Source organism: Cinclus cinclus, chromosome 6 (genome assembly GCF_963662255.1).
Source record: "Cinclus cinclus chromosome 6, bCinCin1.1, whole genome shotgun sequence".
Classification (NCBI taxonomy): domain Eukaryota; kingdom Metazoa; phylum Chordata; class Aves; order Passeriformes; family Cinclidae; genus Cinclus; species Cinclus cinclus.
In genome coordinates, this window is record NC_085051.1 from 30,012,600 (window position 1) to 30,034,215 (window position 21,616).

The 21,616-nt window shown below is 39.6% G+C and overlaps 1 protein-coding gene across 1 annotated transcript in view; it reads left to right on the forward strand.

Moving 5' to 3' along the window:
- The window catches only part of PLEKHH1 (pleckstrin homology, MyTH4 and FERM domain containing H1), a 41,283-nt gene extending 22,270 nt beyond the window's left edge, over positions 1–19,013 (forward strand). The window contains exons 11-28 of the mRNA XM_062494493.1: positions 101–211; positions 776–862; positions 1,831–1,992; positions 2,907–2,987; positions 3,902–4,081; positions 4,211–4,319; positions 4,474–4,586; positions 5,309–5,485; positions 6,290–6,387; positions 8,898–9,075; positions 9,483–9,638; positions 12,225–12,325; positions 14,076–14,217; positions 15,116–15,258; positions 16,147–16,276; positions 17,470–17,556; positions 18,062–18,208; positions 18,520–19,013. Coding sequence (XP_062350477.1) covers positions 101–211; positions 776–862; positions 1,831–1,992; positions 2,907–2,987; positions 3,902–4,081; positions 4,211–4,319; positions 4,474–4,586; positions 5,309–5,485; positions 6,290–6,387; positions 8,898–9,075; positions 9,483–9,638; positions 12,225–12,325; positions 14,076–14,217; positions 15,116–15,258; positions 16,147–16,276; positions 17,470–17,556; positions 18,062–18,208; positions 18,520–18,696 — 2,379 coding nt within the window. The 3' untranslated portion in view covers positions 18,697–19,013. The remainder of the gene's footprint in view (positions 1–100; positions 212–775; positions 863–1,830; positions 1,993–2,906; positions 2,988–3,901; positions 4,082–4,210; positions 4,320–4,473; positions 4,587–5,308; positions 5,486–6,289; positions 6,388–8,897; positions 9,076–9,482; positions 9,639–12,224; positions 12,326–14,075; positions 14,218–15,115; positions 15,259–16,146; positions 16,277–17,469; positions 17,557–18,061; positions 18,209–18,519) is intronic.
- The last annotated feature ends 2,603 nt before the right edge of the window (positions 19,014–21,616 follow it).

Sequence of the window (21,616 nt, forward strand, 5' to 3'; positions counted from 1 at the left end):
TTATAGGAGATGCAGCAAATATCTGGGCTTGATTTCAGAACACTTTAATTTGTATTTTGAAAGGTGCATGATGAACTCTTCTCTTTGCTCTGTCCTCCAGGAACCCATGGAGAAATCAGGCTACTTGCTGAAAATGGGCAGCCAGGTAAAGACGTGGAAAAGACGATGGTTTGTTCTCAGAAACAGACAAATCATGTACTACAAGTCCCCGGTAAGTCACTGGGGTACCTTTCCTCCACTCTAGAGGCACAGAGAAATTTAATATAATGAAAATACACTTTTGGTTAGACGTCATTGTTTTGAAAAGCATTATGAACATTAGAAAGGCTCACTATATGCGTCAAATGAGAACAAAGTTATTATTAATAAATTTGTCACTTGACAAAGTTGTAGCTGAATCTTGAAAACTTCTGAAGGTGAAAATTCAGCCACTGTCTTTGTACCTATTGTGTGTTGTACTGCCTTCCCACTTAGAAAGGGTTTGGTTTTTTGGTGTTTGTTTGGGCTTGCTTTTGTTTTATTAATCATAATGTCCAATCTGAACTCTGTAAGACAGCATTTATTGTCACCGCCCTTGTTGTATTGTCTGCCACTTTTGAGGAGACTTTTGCAACGGGATCACACAGTCTAATATTTCACCTGGCAACCTTTGGCTGTCCTTTCCATCTCATGAATGCAGACTCCAACCTGCACGTGCATATCATGCTGTATTTAAGTAATCTAAGACCCATCTGAGCTTTCCTACTGAAAAAATTGTTTGCTTTTCTTTCCTCAGAGTGATGTTATCCGCAAACCACAGGGGCAGCTGGAGCTGAACTCTTCATGCCAAATTGTCAGGGGTGAAGGGTCCCAAACATTCCAGGTAGGCATTGCTTTTTTTTAACCTGCACATAACCATACACTTAGTAGCTGGCTGAAGGAGCACTTAATTCAGACTGAATGGTACTGTGTGTCTCAATTGATAGGAGCTAACTTTGGTCTCTGTTTCCTGGCACAAAATAGGAGGTTAAGTCTAATAATGAGGAAAGAGCTAAATTGTAACCCCAAAAAAAAGCCTTTGAAACTGAAAGAAATTTGTATTTGTTTTCATCCTGTTTTACACCATAACGCTTTCCTTTTCCTGCAGGAGTTAGAGCTTGAAATCTGTGGGGGAAGATGACTCTTATTACAATTAAAACCAGCTAGTACCTAGGATCTTTCTGAGAGACTTCTCTCAAAGATCTCAAACCTGTCTTTACATGTCTGGAGGATCTAAAGAAACATCTGAACAGTTTGATTCCTCTTAGAGTATGACTTCTAAAGTATTAGAACTTAGCCCATCACTGTGTTGGCTTTTAAGTCATGATTGACTTAATTAGGAAGGCAGCATTAAAGTTTCTTTCATATTTTGAAAGGTACATGACTTAGCTTATGAGCTACCTTCTGCTCTTATGGAACTGAAGTTCCTAAGGCCTAATGCTATTAGATTTTTAGTATCTTTCCTCTCTGTCACAGGGTAATGAAGGCAAAATGCAATATAAAGTGAAGGCAGCAAAACCCCACGTTGATGTCTTCACCTTTAAAATTAACAACTAGCAGCAGCACTGAGAAACCAGGATGAGAGAGGACACAAAGCCTCAGAAACAGCAAGAAAGCTTATGAGAATTTGATTCATCTGAGTTTAATTTTTTTCACTTGGGTTTTGAGGCTTAGCACCTTTTTTCTTACCCTCAAAAATATCTCTCCTGAATGACCAAAAAAAAATCTGTATGGGATAAAGAAACTCAGCAGCTGAAGAAAAGATTTTTTAGGTGTGCAGCTTTATACTTTCCTCACTCCTTTTCTTTCCAGCTTGTGACAGAAAAGAGAACCTATTTCCTGACAGCAGACTCTCCCAACCTCCTGGAGGAATGGATTCATGTCCTACAGAGTATCCTGAGAGTACAAGTGAGTGGTCCTGTTGGTGTTCCTCACGGTGATGCTAAACCTACTGTGAAAGGCTGGCTCACCAAGGTAAAATAATATTCCATGCTTTGTTTAACTCAGAATTGACAGTGTACCAGCTTCTTGGTTTGGACAGTAAATGTGAGCAATAAATTAGTATTTTAATATTCTCTGTAGGAGTAGGGAAAGAAGGAAAAGTGTTTTCAGAGTGAAACATTTATATTAGTGAAAAGGGATGGGACAAGCAAGGCTACTGAAAGGTACTGACTGTCAAGTAGTAAGTAATAACAAATATGTATTATGTATGCTTTTCTTCAGCAAAATTCGCAGCATGTCACAGTAAAAAACTTAAGTGTTGAATATCACATTTAATTGATCTTGGTGATATAGGAGACTTTAAAAAAAAGGCTTGTATTGTTCCAGGTTAGCGTTTAGTTCTGTCATAACAGACTGTAGGTACATTAGTACAAAGTACAATGGCTGAAAATTCTTACTCTTTACATCACTTCCATAGATTAGTTCAACATTGTGAGTTACTGTGACTATTTTAATATCATTCTTGTCAGGTCTAAGATGGCTAAAGACAACCTGCATATGAAGGTTATTAATCTGCAATAGGAATCAGCTGTCTAGACTATGGGCTGACTGATCTTTTCTTGATGAGATGAACTGATTTGTTTTTATAATCTTTAAAAGGTTATCCTTAATATTGTATTTCAGTATACAAAAATAAGTTATTATGAATGAGTAAAACACTTCACAAAATCTTAGACTCATTCTCATAAGCACCCATGTACTTGGGTGGAATGTACTTGCCTGTTTTTGGAAGGGGGGCCCTGTATGTTTAGAGAGGAGCTTATATTAGCGTAAAAGAAACAATATATGCAAAGTTTTAAGGGAAAGTTGAATTGAAAAATGAAGTCTAGAAAGTCATTCTGGCAATACTTCTGATATTAAAAACATGAATGTGTTCGTCCTTACAGGTCAAGCATGGTCACTCTAAGCTGGTCTGGTGTGCACTGATTGGAAAAACTTTCTACTACTATCGAAATCATGAGGATAAGGTAATTCCTTTAACTCCTTTTATTCCTGGACCTTCCCATTTCCTGTGAAGTTTTCTTTACAGTTCCTGCTTCTGTGTCTCGGGTTTCTTTCTTGGTTGTACTTCTCTTCTAACAGCACCTGTTCCACAAAGAGAATATTTTCCCTTATTCTTTTTTAAACTTAAATGACAGCAGACTTTAAAGGCAAGTGATTGCTCTTTCTCAGATGACTCTGTATCTTGTTCCTCATTTGCTCCATTTGTCTTGTGTAGCCTTCTGAGCAGATTTTTATACAGCAGCTGATAGATCCTGCATTATTGTCACGAAAACAGATAGCATCAACATTCTGGGAAGAAGGGAGGTAATCAGTGTAATGTGCTTCCATTTCTGGACACCTTGCCCAGTAGTCCATTACTTTGTCTTGGATGTCAAACCTCAAGTTTTAGAATATCAAAAAATACTGTGACTCATATTTGGGATTATAGCACAGCAGAGTTAGCACAGAGTTAGCACAGCAGGTGTCCTCTCTTTTGCCAGAATCTAACTACTTACCAAATTTTAAAAGTATTTCTTTTCCAGTAGCAAGTAGAAAGTCTGACTGGGGTCAGAAAACAGTGGCTCAAGATACTGACCCTCAAGTGTAATGGGAAGAAAGCAGTATCTTTTGGGAAAAAAAAATCTTTTTATTTGCACAGTCTCATTCTGACCTGTAGATGCTCTTCCAAGAAAAATAAAAGCAGTGACACACTTTTTAAGTTCTTTATAAAAGAAGAGATTCTCTAGAAGTGCAAGATTACGTTAGCTAAACATTGAATTATTTATTCCTTCCATTTCACAGAACTGTCATCATTTTTACTTGGCTTTTCTTTCCCAGTATTCCCTGTCCATACTGGGAGATGAGTTACATTTATCTAATGTGCTTCTGTTCCTCATAGTGTCCTTTAGGGCATCTGCCTCTGCGTGAGTCTAAGGTGGAAGAAGTAGACCGTTCCTGTGACTCTGATGAAGACTATGAAACCACTGGTGGAGGACTTCTCTCATCCCACTGTACACTGGTGATTCACCCACAGGACCAGAGTCCCACGTATTTACTTATCCGCACCAAACAGGAGAAGGTATAAAAAGCAGTCTTCCTCTGGAGAGGAAGAGTCACTTGGTCAATGAGCAAATGTGTCATACAGACTTAACCTGTTTGTAGAAAAGAGGTGTGAATTGACCCATCCTGTTTTCATCCTTATGCCTAGAACACCTGGCTGTACCATCTGACTGTTGCAGCTGGTAGCAGTAATGCCACAGTGGGCACGTCATACGAACAGCTCATTGGAAAACTATTGGATGCAGAGGGAGACCCTAGTAAGTAAGCACCACAAACTCTTCCATGGTAGCAAAGCATAAGGAAGAATAATTTCAATTCCTGGTTTAATCCAGTCGAAGGTGAGGGAAGGGGATTCTCAGTAGTACATCATATGGTACAGTGTCCTTCTCCCTTTGTTCTCTGCTACCTCAGATTCTCCTCTGTGGAAACATCCTATGCTGTGCTACAGTAAAGATGGGTTGCACACATCCCTCACTACTCTGCCATCAGAGGCTCTGCAGACTGAAGCCCTGAAACTTTTTAAGGTATTTAAAGGGACATTGCATGGTTTTCAGTTATTTTGCTCTGTTGTTGGGGCAGTAACATTGTTTGTTCATGTTGTACAACATTTACTGTCATTATGGGTTGCTTTAGACAGGCCTGCTGGTTAATTTAATTACAAGAGAACTGTTGGATTTTAAGTGTCATTCATTCCTTGGAGGTTTAACTTTTCTTGTGCAGAATCTGGGTTTAGGAGTAGTGTTCCCCACAGACTTTACACTTCAAAATTAGCTTTGTCTTCCTCTTTCCTCTCCAGTAGTTGGATTGAAGGAAACAGAAACAATTCACTGGCAAACTCAGTTGTGTCAGTAAGACCAGTGGTGAAGCCTCTGGAGATTACATTTTTGCATTCTCCAGGTGTAAGATCAGGAATGAGACCGGACAGTGTGAACAAGGTAAAACACAGGCATGGAAGGCAGGAAGCACATTTTCCCCTCAATTCCCTTGCTGACTTGTAAGTTCCTTAAACTGGGGGAGGTTCAGTAAATTTTCTAGTTGGAACTAAGGAAGGAGGAATAGGAATTAAGTATTGACTCTCTTGCCTTCTCTCAAGGTTATTTATTAACTGTCTGTGAGTTAATAAGCACATCTGGTGAGGCTGGCCTGGAAGGTACCAGAGAAAAGTTGCTGTCTTTGTGGCAGCAGCTCCCTTTGACTAACTTTGTGTGTGTGTGTGTGTCTTTGACTAACTTCTGCCCTTTCACAGTCCTGTCAGTTGTTCATCAACGTTCCTGTGGAGGCATCCTCTATTGATTACCATGTGTCACTTGCCCAGACGGCGCTGCAGGTGTGCTTGACACATACGGAGCTGCAGAATGAAATTTACTGTCAGCTTGTTAAACAGACCAGCTGCCGACAACCCCAGAACCACTCAGTCATTCAGGTCAGTTCCTCTTCATTTAGTGCCACTCTGCAAAAACTTTCCATTTAATCCCATGTTTTTAATTGGTAGCTATTGGACTGGTTCTCCTAAAATAGTGTTTATGCTAAAGGTGTGCTGGGGGAAGAAGAATCTCACCACTGATGTGCAAAGAAGAACGCTAAGAATATAACTCGGAAAATAAATTTTAGTTTAAATGTAATTGTTTATCACTTGCAAATGGTCTCTTCAAACCATATTCAGGATCAAAGTTCATAGCTTCTGTTGTCTTGCTATCACATGGCATTAATTGTAGATAATCAACAGCATGCAAGTCATGAATATTACTATTAAACATGAAATCTGAATCTTGCACTGTAATTGTTGGGTAAGAAAAATTAATAAGTTACAGCATGAATGTACATGCATGATTACAGTATTCCCAGCTCAAATGACACATTAAAATCATTAGATCCAATAATGGATCTAATCTAAAATAAAATTTCCCAGTGTTCTTTGGGTTATGATTTTCAGTTACATAGTATTAAGTCTTAATTGTTGACTCAGTTGTGGTTACACTAAAATTTTCAGAAGTCAAAGTGTTCAGAAGTAGCCAGTCATAAAGAGCACTTCTCAGAGTCCAGACTGAGATACTGAAGAGCAGTCTGTCTAACCATTACAGCCCTTTGAAACATCTTGAACTATGCATCCAAAAAGGGTCACTCCAAAAAGCACTAGTCACCATCCATTATTTTGGCTGTCGTAGCCTGTGAAAGACAACAAGTAAGAAGAACAGAACAAGAGTGATGTCCGGTTTTGTGTTCACAGTGCTGGCAGCTCCTGGCTTTATGTGCTCCTCTGTTCCTGCCTCAACATCACTTCCTCTGGTACGTCAAGCAGCACTTGCAGCGACATGCAGACCCCAGGTAAGGACTCATTTCATTCTGCTCAGCTGACTGCCTCTTGCACCCACTGCAGATCAAGAGGGAAGCAATTCTGCAACACATGCCTACAAATATGTATTGAGAAGTGGGAATAAAACTGTGCCCCTTTAGCCATTCACATTAATTTGTCAGTTAGATGAAGCTAATTCACAAACCTGAGTGACCTATACTAGGAAAATAATTTTTTATAGATTTAACTGGAGCTACATTGGGAAGTTTTTGCTTACAGAGATACTTTCTTTTATTGACAGAAAGACCAAAGTAATTACCTGAATTAAGTAATGAATGCAAATGAATTATTCAAATTGTAGGTGATTACATTCTGCTGTCAGGTTAGCAGGCAAAGTGACAGAACAAAAGTGAGGCATAAAACATCTCAGGGAATTGTAAAAAGTTAGAAAAACTAACAAACCTGAAACATAGGCTAGTACTGTTTTCTCTTACCTCTTTGTTGTGTAACTATGGAAACAGCAAGAAGTTGTTCTCCATTGCTCATGCTGTGCTCTTGCTTTGTTTCCACAGTGATCTCCTCTTCTGTGTATCTCACTGAGCCCTTAGCAGGGAGGTCACAGCTAGAGATTTCTAGCTGTCTGTTGCAAAAATATGCTGTTGTTAAGACAAAAAGTAAAAGCATAAAAACCTTTCAAACAGATATTCATATTTAATTAGTAAGCCTAAATCTGCCATGGAACTCAAGCTAAAAGTCTCCTGGTACTGCAAAGGAAACATGTACCCCTATCAAGTATTTTATTTTCTCAACTGTTGCCTCACATTTGCTATTTCTTCTCAAAAGCAAAAATACAGGTATTGGGCACTTCTTACTGTTCAGGTTCTCTCTCCATTTGCTAAGACAACATGTTAGGGATCTTTTGTCTAGTACTAGGAGCCATCTCTCAAACTTGTGCATTGCCAGCTCCCAGACAGGCCCACTCAACTCACTAGTGGAGCTGCTCTCCTGTTGGAGACTGTTGAATTTAGTAAGGATTTGCTGGGCCATGTGAAACTTACTTATCAAATCAGCTTCAAGCTCTACTGTGCTGATGATCTGCCCAAAAGCACCTTTGTGAACAAATATACTCCAGGCAGAAACAAAGAGGAAGTTTATTTATATGATCCAGCTATGAAATGATTATTAGGGCTAGAAAAAAACCCCAGAAATTACATGAAAATGTGCCAGTGTTCACCTGTAGTTTAGCTTAGATTTGGATCAGTTGCTAAATGGGATTTAGCATGGCTCCTTCTCCCTATCTCTAGGAGTGCTTTCCTCTCTTTGGATGGAGCAGATACAGCTGTTTCTTGACCAGTTAAGTACATAGACTTTCCCTGTTTCACACAGCAAGCAAGACTCTAGAATGTTTACACTGCATAATGGCTATGGTCTAGATCTATTCTAGGTATTAAAAGGTCTTAATTAGAAGAATTATAGGTCTTAATAATAGGTATTGTTTTTCGTGAAAGGTGATCTCAGCATAGATATCCAGTCTCTAGAGAAAGGAAGAGAAGTGGGGCAGAGTTCTAAGTGAGAAGTCACAGGGCTCAGGAGCATCTGGAAACCTGACATTAACAGCTTCTTGATGAAGCAAGATTATTTGAATATTGTCCAAGCTCATTACTGGGGAGGTGAGCAATATTTTGCTACAGTGAAAAGCCAGTGAAAAAACTCTGGACTTCCATCTTGCTTCTGGCAATTTAACTGGAGATTTAATCATGTACTGAGCTCCTGAAGGCATCTTGAATGAAATTATTTTCCCCTGCAAAGTGATAGCACAGTTACAAATCCATATAAATCCTACAGCTTCAGAACTTATCGAGTATATACATTCTTAACATTTTTGTGCAAGGTGCAGTTGACCATTCCTGCTTGACTTCAGAGACACTTGCATCTTTTGGATGCTGTTCAATGGAGCACTCTCTTCAGTAGACAGTAAACTGATCATCTTGATAATTGTCCCTTTACTGAACTGTCAGCAAATCTAAGCTTGCTTGGAATCTCTGTCAAGTGTCTTGGTTAGCATGTAGGGTTAATGGAAACTTAAAATTTGTACAACCATGTAAATTAATAAGCACAGCTTGTAATGCATTAGTCTCACAGGATTATACAGCTCAATATTTACCAGGATTTGACATGATAGTAAATAAATTCCACTGGCATGCCAGCAGGTTTGAGGGTGAATTGATAGATTCACTTGACAGATACTGTGATGGCAACAGGGTACAGAAGAGGATATGTGTCCAGTCCACCTCGAAGCAGGGAATACTCTTGTGTTTCCTAGAGACTGCATTGTCTGCCTTAGTTTACAGGTCCTTGGAGCTCAGGTCTGTGTTGTAGCTTTTCACGCGAGCTGTTAATGTGTTGAGATGAGCAGTGTATCTGCATAGAGACATATCTTTGCTTGCGCAAAAGCCTGAGGGGAGGAATGCATTGTCATGGCATGGGAAATTGAAGAGGACATGGCACTTGGAGCGTGTTTGTTCTCTCCCCCTCTGCTTAGGAGTGAGGTAGGCAAGTATGCCATCTACTGCCAGAGATCAGTAGACCGCACCGTGCAGGCTGGGGAGCGGGAAGCCAAGCCCTCCCGGATGGAGATCGTGTCCATCCTGCTGAGAAATCCCTACCACCACTCACTCCCCTTCAGCATCCCAGTGCACTTCATGAATGGAACGTACCAGGTGAGCCACCACAGCTGCCTTTCTTCTGGGCACTAGAGGACTGCACCATGACCAGCCTCCTTCATGTGGGTGGGTGGCACCATAGTATTTACACATATCAGGTATTGGGAGATAAACACTGCTTCTCCTCCTTGCTGTTTTAGCTGATTTTCCAAGAAAGTGAAAGGAATTCATCCCTAGTTCTACAAATCTTAGGAAGAAAAGGTAGCTGAGAAAAAGGAAGAGATGCTGGAAGTGTCTCAATATAGGAAAGAATGTGATATCAAGGGAGACGGTGCACAAGTGTTGTCACTGGAGCTGGCAGTTAATCCTGAGATGCTAATCAATAGGAAACCACCTTCATTAGCTGTGATACCTAGCAATGGTTACAATTTTTTTATCCTTAGTTAAGTCCTCTTTCATTGCAGGTTATAGGTTTTGATGGTTCCTCAACAGTTGATGAATTCATCCAGAGACTGAACCATGGAACAGGAATGAGGAAGCCATCCCATATGGGATTTTCTCTGTTCACAGATGATCCTTCTGGCAGGAATTTGGAGCATTGTTTGCCAGGCAACATGAAGGTATTTATTTTTCTCCTCTGCTACCTTTAATATACATCTTCAAAGGACTGCTAAATGGATAATAAATCTTAATTAATTAAGATCAAATAAGTGTGGATACTGTCTATCTAGATTAATATTCACAGATGAGATATTAATTTCTGCACTTGGGACACAACAACCCCATACAGCCCTACAGGCTGGGGGAAGAGTGCTGAAAAGAGGCTGGAAAGCTGCTCAGAGGAAAAGGATCTGAGGGTCTTGCTCATCTGAACATGATCCGGTAATGTAGCCAGGTGGCCAAGAAGGCCAATGACATCCTGGCCTGTATCAGCAATAGTGTGGCCAGCAGGACCAGAGAAGTGACTGTCTCCCTGTACTCAGCACTGCTTTTGGGCCCCTCACAGTGAGAAAGACATTGACGTGATGGAGTGGGTCCAGAGAAGGGCAACAAAGCTGGTGAAGGGTCTGAAGAGCAAGTCTGATGAGGAGCAGCTGAGGGAGCTGGGGTCCTTTAGCCTGGAGAAAAGGAGGCTCAAGGGGACCTTATTGCTCTCTACAACTGCCTAAAGTGAGGCTGTAGCCAGGTGGGGGGCAGGTTCTTCTCCCAGGTAACAAACAACAGGACAAGAGGAAGCAGCCGAGTTGTTCCAGGGGAGGTTTAGATTACCTATTAGGCAAAATTACTTCACTGAAAGGGTTTCTCAAGCATTGGAACAGGCTGCCCAGGGAAGTGATGGAGTCACTGCCTCTGGAGGTATTTAAAAGATCTGTAGATGTGTCACTTGGGGCCATGGTTTAGTGGTAGGTTTGGCAGTGATGGTTTGATGATTAGGCTTGCTGATCTTAAAGGTCTTTTTCAAACTAAGTGATTCTGTGATTCTATAATTAGCTAGCCTAACCTGATACAGTTCTTAATAGAAAAATCTATTTTAATAGGTAATAAATTGGTCAATTTTTAGAAAGTCTAACTCAGATCTTAGCACATATTAAAGTTTAATTTGTCTTGACTACAGAATTGAAACATGACTGAGCTAGCCAGCATGATCAGATATCATAACTAACATCAAATGTGACACTCCTAATTGAGACAAATTTATGTTAGGCTGTGAATCTTTTGGCATGTCTGTGAAAATTCCATCTGTTGGATTATGAAGTATCTCCTTCCTATCTCCAGATAACTCAGGCTTTCATTGTTGATAAGCATGCTTAGGGGAGAAAGCTCTACTGAGTATGGCTCCACATTAAGAAAGAGTGTGGTGCCTCAGAACAAGGGAAAAAGAAAGCAGATCAAGTGTTAGCGTCTGTGACTTTTGTATGGAGATTTTTCCCATGCTGCAGCTGAGTGACTGCCTTAATTGAGCAGGCTGGCTGCCATGAATGACAACTATCAGATTTTGGTACAAATCCGTGAGAATAATTTGTCATACAGCATTAATGGAGGAATAGTTGTAGTGACAACTTCTGAAGAGGTCCTGATACTTGTAGGGAACTTAAACGATCAGTTTTACACAGTGAAAAATTTCACATTAAGCAGCAGAGGGAGAAGATACCAATAACTTTGAAATTGGTAGTTTCCTTTCAAACTGTCTCAGACAGTGCTAAATTATGAAGTTTGTATCATGGCTTGATACAGATCAGGTAATCTGGAGCTTTGCTGGTAATTGGACCATCTGGAGAGATGAGGCATCAAAGTAAACAAAGGACCTTAAGAAAATCAAATCAATTTGCTTTAGCAAGTAAATAATAACCAGTAAATCTCAGTAGCTTAAGAGAGGTTTAGAGATCTGATTATGTATTTCATGTGGCTTCTTATGCTCACATTCCTTTCATGGAGATCCCATCAAAGGAGAAGTAGGGGCCTTCATCAGACCATTTATAAAAGGACTAGAAGGGGGAGCTGAATGGAACAAAAAAACCCCCCAACATTTCCCCCCCCCCCCACCCATGTTATTGTGAAAAATATGTGCGAGTTACAAAGTTGGAATCTAGGACCAAACATGCCCAAAATTTGGACATTCACAGCCAAGGGTTTGGTATAGCCATGCACATTCTGCTGCTGCTCAGAGGATGTGTTAGTGCTTTAGTTTGGCTCAGGAGGGCACTTTAGAAGTAAACCTACCAATCATTCCTATTAACCATGCTTTGACTCACATTAAGGAGTAACCTGTGAGCAGGAAATTGATTCTTTTTATATGAAACATGAACTGGAAGATGTCATCTAACATAGTAGTGGGCTTTCAGGTCACTTTGTTAGACTACTAGTGTGGGTGTGGAGACTTAGGAATGGGTATTTCTCTGTGCAGATCTGTTCCTCCTGAGCTTTGCTACTTGGTCATGTAGATATAGCCATGAGGGTTACTACCAGACCACAATTCATGTGTCCCCCTGCAGGTTAGAGCTGGAGTTTTCAGTTGGAATGCTTTAATTTTTACATATTGTGCCATAGAAAAAGGATGTGTTTTGTCACTTTGAGCTGTGTTTATGCCGATCCAGTGTTTATTTTCTGTGTTTCACACTATTTTGTTCACTTATTTTCCCCTCAAGCCTTGACTGTGTATTTCACTTCTGTCTGTGTCTCTCCTCTCTCCTTGATGTTTTTCAAAGATCTGTGATGTCATTTCTAAATGGGAACAAGCCTTAAAAGAATTGCATCCTGGGAAATATGAAGGTGGCACAAGAATTGTAAAGTTGACCTATAAGAACAGGTACTGTCCTCTGTTGGGTGGCCTTACTATTGCTGTTAATTAAACATTCTAGACTGCATAATATCTGTGTAGATGACCAGTAATTTATAGTATCACTAGTGCCACAACCATTTTAGCTAAGATTCAGTTAAATCCTATGGATGATGTGATGGTTTTTGTCTGATAAATTTACCAAAAATATGTGGCCTAGGGGTAAAGCCTGAACCACTTAGCAACAGCAGAATACACTTAAAAATGAGTTAACAACTACCTGTAGCACAATAAGACATACTTGGCACAGTTTCATTTGCCTAGATCCTAAAACATAGTTGAAGAATGTGTGTTAGGTGAGAGGAAGAGAGACCTAGAGGAAAAATCTCCAGTGAAAACAAGTATGCCGAAACTTGCAATTAAGTGAACGGTCACAAAGATGAAAAAGATACAAGAACAATGTTCTAAATCATTTGAGCTGTAGAATAGACATGTACTAGCAGTGCCCAAACTTTATAAAGAAAGAAATGTTAAAAGTTTGATGATGGAAGGTGGTAGAGAAGGGAAGTACAAGACAAAGATCTAAATCAAAAATTGGAATGAATTAATCACTTATAATACAGATAGGAATTCTGAATTACAGTAAATCAAGAGCTGTTTGAGGACAAGGAATGAATTCTCTTTGCAGGCGGAACAAAGGCTGCCCCAAAATTGAACAGAGAGTTCAATATTGAACATATGAAGAATTTGTTGACTGTAATGGTGGAAACAAATTTCTGTCAACTTTGTCAGTTGCTGTAATAGAGGTGAAAGCAGAAGTTATTGCTTTTGACCCAGAAGGCTGTATTTGTTTCAGGAGTGAAACTTTGCAGAATTATTTTTTGGGCTGGAATGTGCACTGGCTAGACAGCAAGGATGTTTTGATAAGGTCTTTCCAAGGCTGGACTGTTCTAACACCAAGGACTCTGATAAGACATTTGTAAGGTCAATATGGTCCTGATAGTGTAGTTAATCTCAAAGTGACATAAGAATAAATAAACTGATCCACAGGAATGAATATCTCATGTAGTGGAATTGTGGAATTTATAGCCATAGATGCAGCTTGAAATTAATATATGATTTAGTTGCTGTGGACTGTAAGTATGAGGAATGGTTCTGGGAAGCATTCCCCAAGCTGGTGTCTTCCCCAAGTAGTAATCTTGCTATACCATGTCAAAAAATTCCAAGTGTGAGTGGAATAAAAAACAGTAGGATGCTTAGATTTATGAGTATGTTTCCTTAAACAAAGTCTGCTAATTTAGTCTCCTATTTCCTACTGAAGCAAACTGAAGCAATTTTTAATAATTCTTCAGTGTAAGTGGTCAAATCCAAGCTGGCAAGTCTACAAGGCTATACACATAGAACAGAGGTAGCTCTCTCTTCTGTGATAAGCAGAGAAGGTCATAATTTAAATATTGCTTGTCTGTGCTTGATGATTAATGGACACTGATTTAGATGTATTTAATGAAGGTTCACTGTCTAGAAGTGGTTGGCTTACACAATTCAAATAGCTTCCAAAGCTGGAAAGCATGTTTTGAGCCTCCTTGCTCAAATCTTGTTCACAAGGGAAGCACCTCAGCTTCCAAATCTGTCTGGTACCCCATCAATGAAAAAAAAAAAGCCAAAAAAACAAACCCAAAACAAAACACACTTTTCTAATGCCTCACCTTGATTCAAATTCCCAAGCTGTACTTTCAGCTCAGAGTATCTCTTTACCTTCACAATTCTCTCTACTTTTTAGACTGTATTTTCGGAGCCAAGCCAAAGGTGAGACAGACCGTGAGCGGTTGCTGCTGGCCTTCCAAGTGAGCAATGAAATAGCCAATGGAAGATTTCCTGTCAATAAGGAATTGGCTCTGGAAATGGTGGCTCTAATGGCTCAGGTGGGTATGGCAGATAGCCTCTCTTTTGTCCTCCTTCAGCTGTACACTATGTTTGACTAAGAAGCTCCCTTTTCCATCAAGAGTGCATCAAACAGTCAGTGTGATGTATCTGACAAACTCACCATCAGCTGTACCATGACAAATACATTATAGTAACACATACATGTTACAACACCTTTTGCTGTAGGGAAATTTGCTGTAGCTGTGTCTCTCCTTTCCTTCTCAAGAAAAATATTGGAAAAAACAGAGTGGGGCTGGACTATTACCAGACCTGCTCCAATTAGTAGCTTAGCAGACATATGGAAATAGTACCACCACTAGAATTGCATCAGCAGTACCAACTTCCCCTCTTCCACTGTCAATACTCTCTTACTTTGGAAGAGCATCTTCTAAAATCCTCGATTAAGTCCCCAGGTTTGCATTTTGTATTTTATCACATAAAACACATATTGTGGGTTGTGGGCATAATAAGCAGTATAAGTTTTTTACTGACCTGAAACTGAGTATTGCATGTGCTAAAGCTGTGTAAACTGAGGTGAAAAAACTGGGTACATGGTCCAAACTATTTACAAATACGCTGTTGTTTTAGTTGGCCACTTGAAAATAAATCCCCAAAGCCTGGCTGTTCATACAGATGTGTCTCCTCATGACAAATACGTGGCTGAGATCATATTCCACTCTCTTAGATCAGTAGACAATTCCTTGGGTAGTCGTGTCCTCAGTGGTTGCTCCTTTGTATACATTTACTATGGTTAATGCTGTAGACAATGTTCCCCAGCCTGTGTCTTTTTGCATGACTAATAAAGACAGTAGTTATCAGTATGGGAATTCATGGAATGTTCTACTGCATAAAAAACCTCATAGTTCTGTTGCACTATAAACTATAATGTTATCTTAGGTAGAATATGGGGATTTGGATCGACCGGGATCTTCTAGTCCAGGGGGACCAGCACAAATGAAAATGCAGCATCTTCTTCACCAGGTTTTAGATAAATTCTACCCCAAACATTACAAGCAAAACATTAGTCCTGAGCAGCTCAGGTAAGTTGTTGGTTCTTCAGTACTTTGCACTGAAATCAGCTTTTATTTGCCAAATTGTCTTTACATAAGTTTCAAGGAGCCCTGTCAAGATTATTTGATGTAGAAACTCAAACAAAACAAAAGTGTCAAGAAAAGGTTCCCTTAAAAGAAAAAACAATATAAAAAGAGCCAAATCACCAACTAATTTTGCCATAGACAAGAAGTTTAGGCCTTTCACTTCCAAATTAGGCATCTCAGTTTTGACAAACTAACCCAAGCCTAAGATGAATTCTCTGAGTTTTCCACTTCCCCTAAGTGTCAGTTGAATCCAGATGCCTAACATTTGCAATGAGCCATAAAGCCAGCTTATATGGGTGGCTGCAGTAATTCTGGTAGGACATATTTTGTCAGGGTTTTTTTGTGTTCTGGCTTAGAAATTCTCACACACAATGCAGAGAGCTCAAGTACAAAATTCAGGTGTTGAATTAGATCTAAGATCTATGAGATTTAAAGTGAGAGAATGGTCTTCCTACAGATCCTAAGCCACTTTAGGGATGCAGTGGTGGAATTAACAGTTACCTCCTTTTGGAAGCAAATTCAATCTGCATGTAGCAAGGCAGCTGCTAAACCATCCCTAGTGAGCTAAATCAAGAGTTAATATATGTTGTCACTCCATATAGAGCATACTACAGGCAAGGTATGAGGAAGGTGAGAAAGTATGTAAAAGTAGAGGAAAGCTAAAATAAATTCAGGTTGTAGAATGGATAGTGCTAACAGCCCTGTCTGTAAGTGCTGTGTAGAACAGCCCTTTTGGAGTAAAGAGGTATTTTTATTAACTGTTCTAATGTTACACATCTTTCCCTGGAGGACATCAGTGCATAATAATGTCTTGTGTTTGGATTCCTAAAGGCAGCTGACAGACAGGCTGGCGACAAAGTGGATGGTGCTGCAGGGGTGCTCTCCACCAGAATGCATTCGAATTTATTTGACAGTGGCCCGGAAATGGCCTCTCTTTGGAACCAAAATATTTGCTGCTAAGGTAACTGGAGCACACTTGTTTTTCTGTTTCCAAGAGTGAATTATCTGAACAGAGACATACCTACAGTCTCTGGTAACACGGGTTGAAAATGCTTCTACTTCAGAAAGAGAAAAAATTGAACAACTCTGTTCTGAACAAACAGCCCTGGTACCATATAGGTTGAAAAAGAAGGCAGACAAGTATATTCAAACCACTAGGGGCTGCTAGTGTTCAGTAAATAAATACTGGAGGTTCCATGGCTGTGTCAATTGATCATGCTTGCTACCTGTCCTTACAAGCCTTGCCAAAGCTTTCTCAGGCAGGAATGTTCTTGGACATCAAGACTGCAGTGGTAGGACCTTGAGGGAGGTCTTCTTCATGGTTACATGTCTCTTGTTTTGAAGTCAAAGCTGCTCTGGTTACAGAAAAAAAAGTCTAATGATGAAAGGAACCTCTTGAGTAAATATACAAGAAGTTTTCAAAAGACAGTTATTTCTACTGCCAGGACTAAAAAAGGTTACTGTCAGAAGAGGTTACTGGTATTTAAGGTTACTGACAGAATATGTAATTGAGTATACTGAAGAATCAGAATATAGAATAGGTCCACCCACAGGAGAAATAATGTTGGTATTACTGATGATTAACATATTTTATAAGTTTTTAGCAGTTAAACAGCAAAGCCTATGGTATTAGCCATGCAATAGCAGATTCTCAGGGAAGATTTTGTTATTAGCCATAACAAGTCATCTTCAATACACAAGTGATGCACATTTACTGTAAGATTTGTAAGAAGCAAAATAACGAAGTGGCATTGATGTGATGGTACTGGGTGCACTGGTATAGAAACCAGCAGGTTTCACTGCCTTCCTGACAGATAGGAGCAGTATAAACACATGCTGAGCAGAGTTGCCATGCTGTTGCTCAGTCCTAGCATTTTGTTCAGTTTTAACTACACTGATGACATCTAATTATTTTCAAAGGCTTTGTTATCCTTGTATCTCTTGTACCACTACTCCAAAAAGTGTATGTAAATCTGAAAATGTTATTCCAAATTTTGGGAAAAGCTGTGTTAAAAATCATACCAGATCACACCAGTAAGCCTTTAGAATTTTTCGTCATCTTCACTTTAGCCTCAAATCTCAACAATTTATACCAGAAACATCATTCTGTGGTGGTCAAGAAATATCTGAATTAATAATTTTCTTTGTCTCTAGCCTATTTTGCCTTCCTTATTGGAAGACTGTCCAGTCTGGATAGCTGTGAATGAAGATGGTATCAGCATACTGGATTATAACACAATGGTATGTTGAGGAACACTGTTTAAGAGGAGTACCTTACCTAGCACAGAAAGACTGAGAAATTCCCCTGAGTCCAGTGAAGGTCACTAACAGTTTGTCTTTCACTTCAAATGGATCCAGAAGTTAGTTTGTAAAAGTCAGAGATGAGGGAAGTCAGTGTTACATTTGAACACTCCACAGACAAAGGAAAACTACAGCTGCAGTGTAAGGTAGGGCAGCAAACATGTTCATACATCTTGCAAAATCTCAGTGGTGTGTGCTTCACTACCACCATCTGGAATATAAGGAAATATGTACTGTGAAGTAGTGAGGCATCGAGCACACCAGGAGAAAACAGAAATGCAATTCTCACTTGAGCTTTTTCTGCTACCTCTTACCTATAGAGCCCTTCACTGCTGGAGACCTAGTGTTCTTGCAGGCAGTAGCAATATAAACTAATATATTAGCTTAAGGTAGACATTTGGAGTATTTTACAGAACTATGACTTTTTCAAACTCTCTGCCTGCAGCATTTGAAGATCTCTTATTCATATTCCTCTGTGCTGACCTTTGGAGGCTGTCGAGATGACTTCATGATTGTAGTCAGTCAGATGAAAGAAAGAAGTTCTGGAAAAAATAGCACTGAAAAACTCCTCTTCACAATGGCAGTTCCAAAGGTAATTGCAAATGAAAAGTGAGTTTCTTTCCAGCTGGCAGCATCAGGGCTGGGTGTTTTGTACAAGCTCTGGGGACTGCTACTTGTGGCTGCTGCACTAGCTATATATATTCAACAAATCCTTTACAAGCTGGAACCTTTCAACAAGAGACTTATTCTACCCAACTCTTAAAGACAGAGCTTCATTTTAAAACTGAACAATTCCACGAGAGAAAGCCATTTACAAAAGCTATGAGGTCAATAGATTCTAAAAATCAAAGGGCATTCTTACCTCTAGTTGACCTACAGTTAATAATTTTCTCTTTTCCCCAGATTGTTGAAGCAACACTTCTGATTGCCAGCTACATTAACTATCGCTCCACTCCTTCACTGCTGTCTTCCACACAGCCCTCACTAAGCAAAACATCTGCTAAGAAGCCCTGGGAGACTGAAAATCGGTGTTTTCTTCCTTCTGTGTCCCGAAGCACAAAGGGACCCACGCTGCTCTAAGGGCTTGTTCCACATGAGTTGATTTTGTTGGTTATATACCAGATTAATGCAGGCTCTGATTCTTTTTCAGTAATAATAGACAAAGTTCCTTAGAGGTGGAGGCAGTGTACTTTCTCTTAAAAAACAAACAAAGAAAACAAAAAAAAACCCAAAACAAACCAAAAAAAAAAAAAAAACTTAACTGGGGGGACTGTGCAGGAGATTCCTTTCCATGACACATTCCATCCAAAATACAATCCTCTGGTCATTACATTTGCACTCATTCTTCCATCTCCTACTGTACTGCCTTGCTTTGCAAGTACATAAATTTTCTTTGATCCCTCCCATTTTTCAGCTTTCAAAAGACAGAAACTTTTGTGTCCTTGCTCAGAAATGAAAGAAAGACATTGCTGAGAAGGAAGAGGAATAGGAATTAAATTCACGGGCGTAATTCTGATGCAAGTCAAGGGTGATTTCATACCTGAAATAGGGAGTATAGAATTAGAGTTCAGCAGTACTCAAGAGTATTTTCAACTTTAAGTAAAGGTGGAAGCCTAGGGTGTTTTCATGTTGAGTACTGAGAACAACTGGGTGTGGAACAGTGTCAGAGGATGCCCTGGCACCCACAGGACTGATGCATTTCCGAAACTGACGCTGTTCTATGCAATAGAAGAACATGAGATTGCTGCTGTAGGGCAGGGCTCCACTGTCAGACAAGCACTTTCAAAGACTTCCTGATAACCACTGTTGTAGATGTGTTTGGAACTGCATATTCTCTCAGACAAAGGAAGACAAGCAAATTTTGTACCTTTTCTGCCTTTCAGCAGCTAGGACATACCTTCCCAGACAAGCTCTGCCATTCTGACTTGACAGAAGCTGCTTCTTTCAAACTCCTGCTTCCTTCATGTACCATAAGCAAGGAGGAGGTAGTCAGCAACTGTGTACTCATGTTCTTCTGACTTTCCTAAAGAATGTTAGTAGGTTTGATTTTTTGGATCTCTTTCAAAGGGACTTCATTATGAGGTTTATTAAATTTTAAACAAATAAAAGAAAGATAGCAATTCTTCTTAAAAAAAATCTAAATCTACTTAGTTTAAGTTCAGCTATTTTGATAAGCATTCTAAAAAAGCTAAGGAAGAATGCACTTTGAAAAGTACCACGTCCAACTTCATAATAATTATGCATTCATGGGCAGCTTTCCTGAATTAGAAGTGTGAATCCAACTGCTACATGCAAGTCAGTACTAATGAGCCAGTTATTTGTAAATAAACAATCAGGGGTTTTTTACCAGTGCTTTTCTTCCCTAGTACCTGACACTGACCTTGACAAATCCAACTAATGCACACAGGGGAGCTGATTACATCAAGAAGGTTTTTTTTTTTTTGTGGGTGCAAAGCCACAAACTAAAAGAGAAGAGCAGGGGGCAGACAAAAATTGTTTTAAGCAATCCCTTATCAGCACCTTTGTAATACAAAAAAAAAAAAAAAAAAAAAAAAAAAAACACCCAACCACCAAACTATCCCAGGGTGAGTTACAGAAACAGTATGGCAGACCTAAGACAGGAAAAGGTCATATGAACAGTGACCTGATTTGCACATACTGTAAGGTGCCCACTTGTTATTAGTTTGAAGACCATCCCTTGAAGGTACAGAAAAGGGTAGAAACTTTCTGAGCCAAAAATAACTTCAAGAAGGTGTTTAGTCATTTTTCTTTTCCTTAGATACGTTCCAGTCTCTAATTATTCTGATAGTAGTTGGTATTTCCCCTCTCTCTCACAAGTGTCTTAGTACAGCTATGTCAGTTTGAATACACTAAGTGTTACTCTTCTTCACTCTATTACCTGTGCCTAACAATTTCTCCTGTATCTGAAGGTCTGTTTGACAGTTTGCTTTTGGTATCCCACCAGTAACAAAGCTGCTTCAGAATGGGCTGGAGCCCTCATCAGTACTGGAGATGCTCAAGGCATAGAGGTCTCCAGTTCACAGACTCTATTTCCTCACAATGCTAACACTCATGTCCTCAGGGACTTGAGGACACTTGTACCAGGGCAAACAGGAAGCTGAGATGTTAAAGAAACAGGAGCTCTCCTGACAGTCATTATTTTCTGCCACACTTGCACTTTAAATTGAGAAGCGTGATACACAAAACTTTCTTTCTTATTTCTTAAAAATATTCACCAATACTTGAGTGTTTCAGGGACCACCCCACTCGGATGAATGGACATAGCCCTCCTATTTATAGCTTACCTGTCTTCAAACACCCCACCCTGTGTAGATACCCACTTTGTATGATTCTTTGGTAGAGAAAATAATTTTTTATTTGAATTAATGCTTTTGGCAATGATTGTTAATGCACCATGGAATGAGATGACAAAAGCCTTTGTGTTCCTAACTACTGTGTGCAAGTAAAAGGCTGTCTGGAAGATACTGTGAGAGTTCTGTTTGTTCTTAATAAAATGCAGTTTGTGAATTAATAACCATTAATTAAATGTGTATTATTCTCAGAATGAAATAAACTATTTTAAAAGCCATAATATTGTTGATGTAAACAACAATGAACATAGATTGTGTTTGGTATCCAGACACCAACCATAGCTGGTACAAACCTGCCTTAGACTGATTCCTTGTTTCTCTCTGCTGATCTTTTCTCAGCTGAAGTGGAGGCCTACACCACAAATGTTCACTCTTTCAAAAGATTGCTGAAACAATCTTTCAGACTTCCTGCTGTGACACAGCTTCCTGGTAATTTCTTAAATGCACATTCTGAAGAATGGGATTTTTACAGCATAGTAAGCATTCCCAGCACACTCCTGAGCCTATGACTCCACTCTGTTGAGACATCTTTTCTGATACAAAAGGCAGTGGCACATCCCCAAGCTGCTGCCTTTCACTTGGGCAACCAGAATACTCCTGTGACATGAGCTAACCCGTCTTGCAAACTT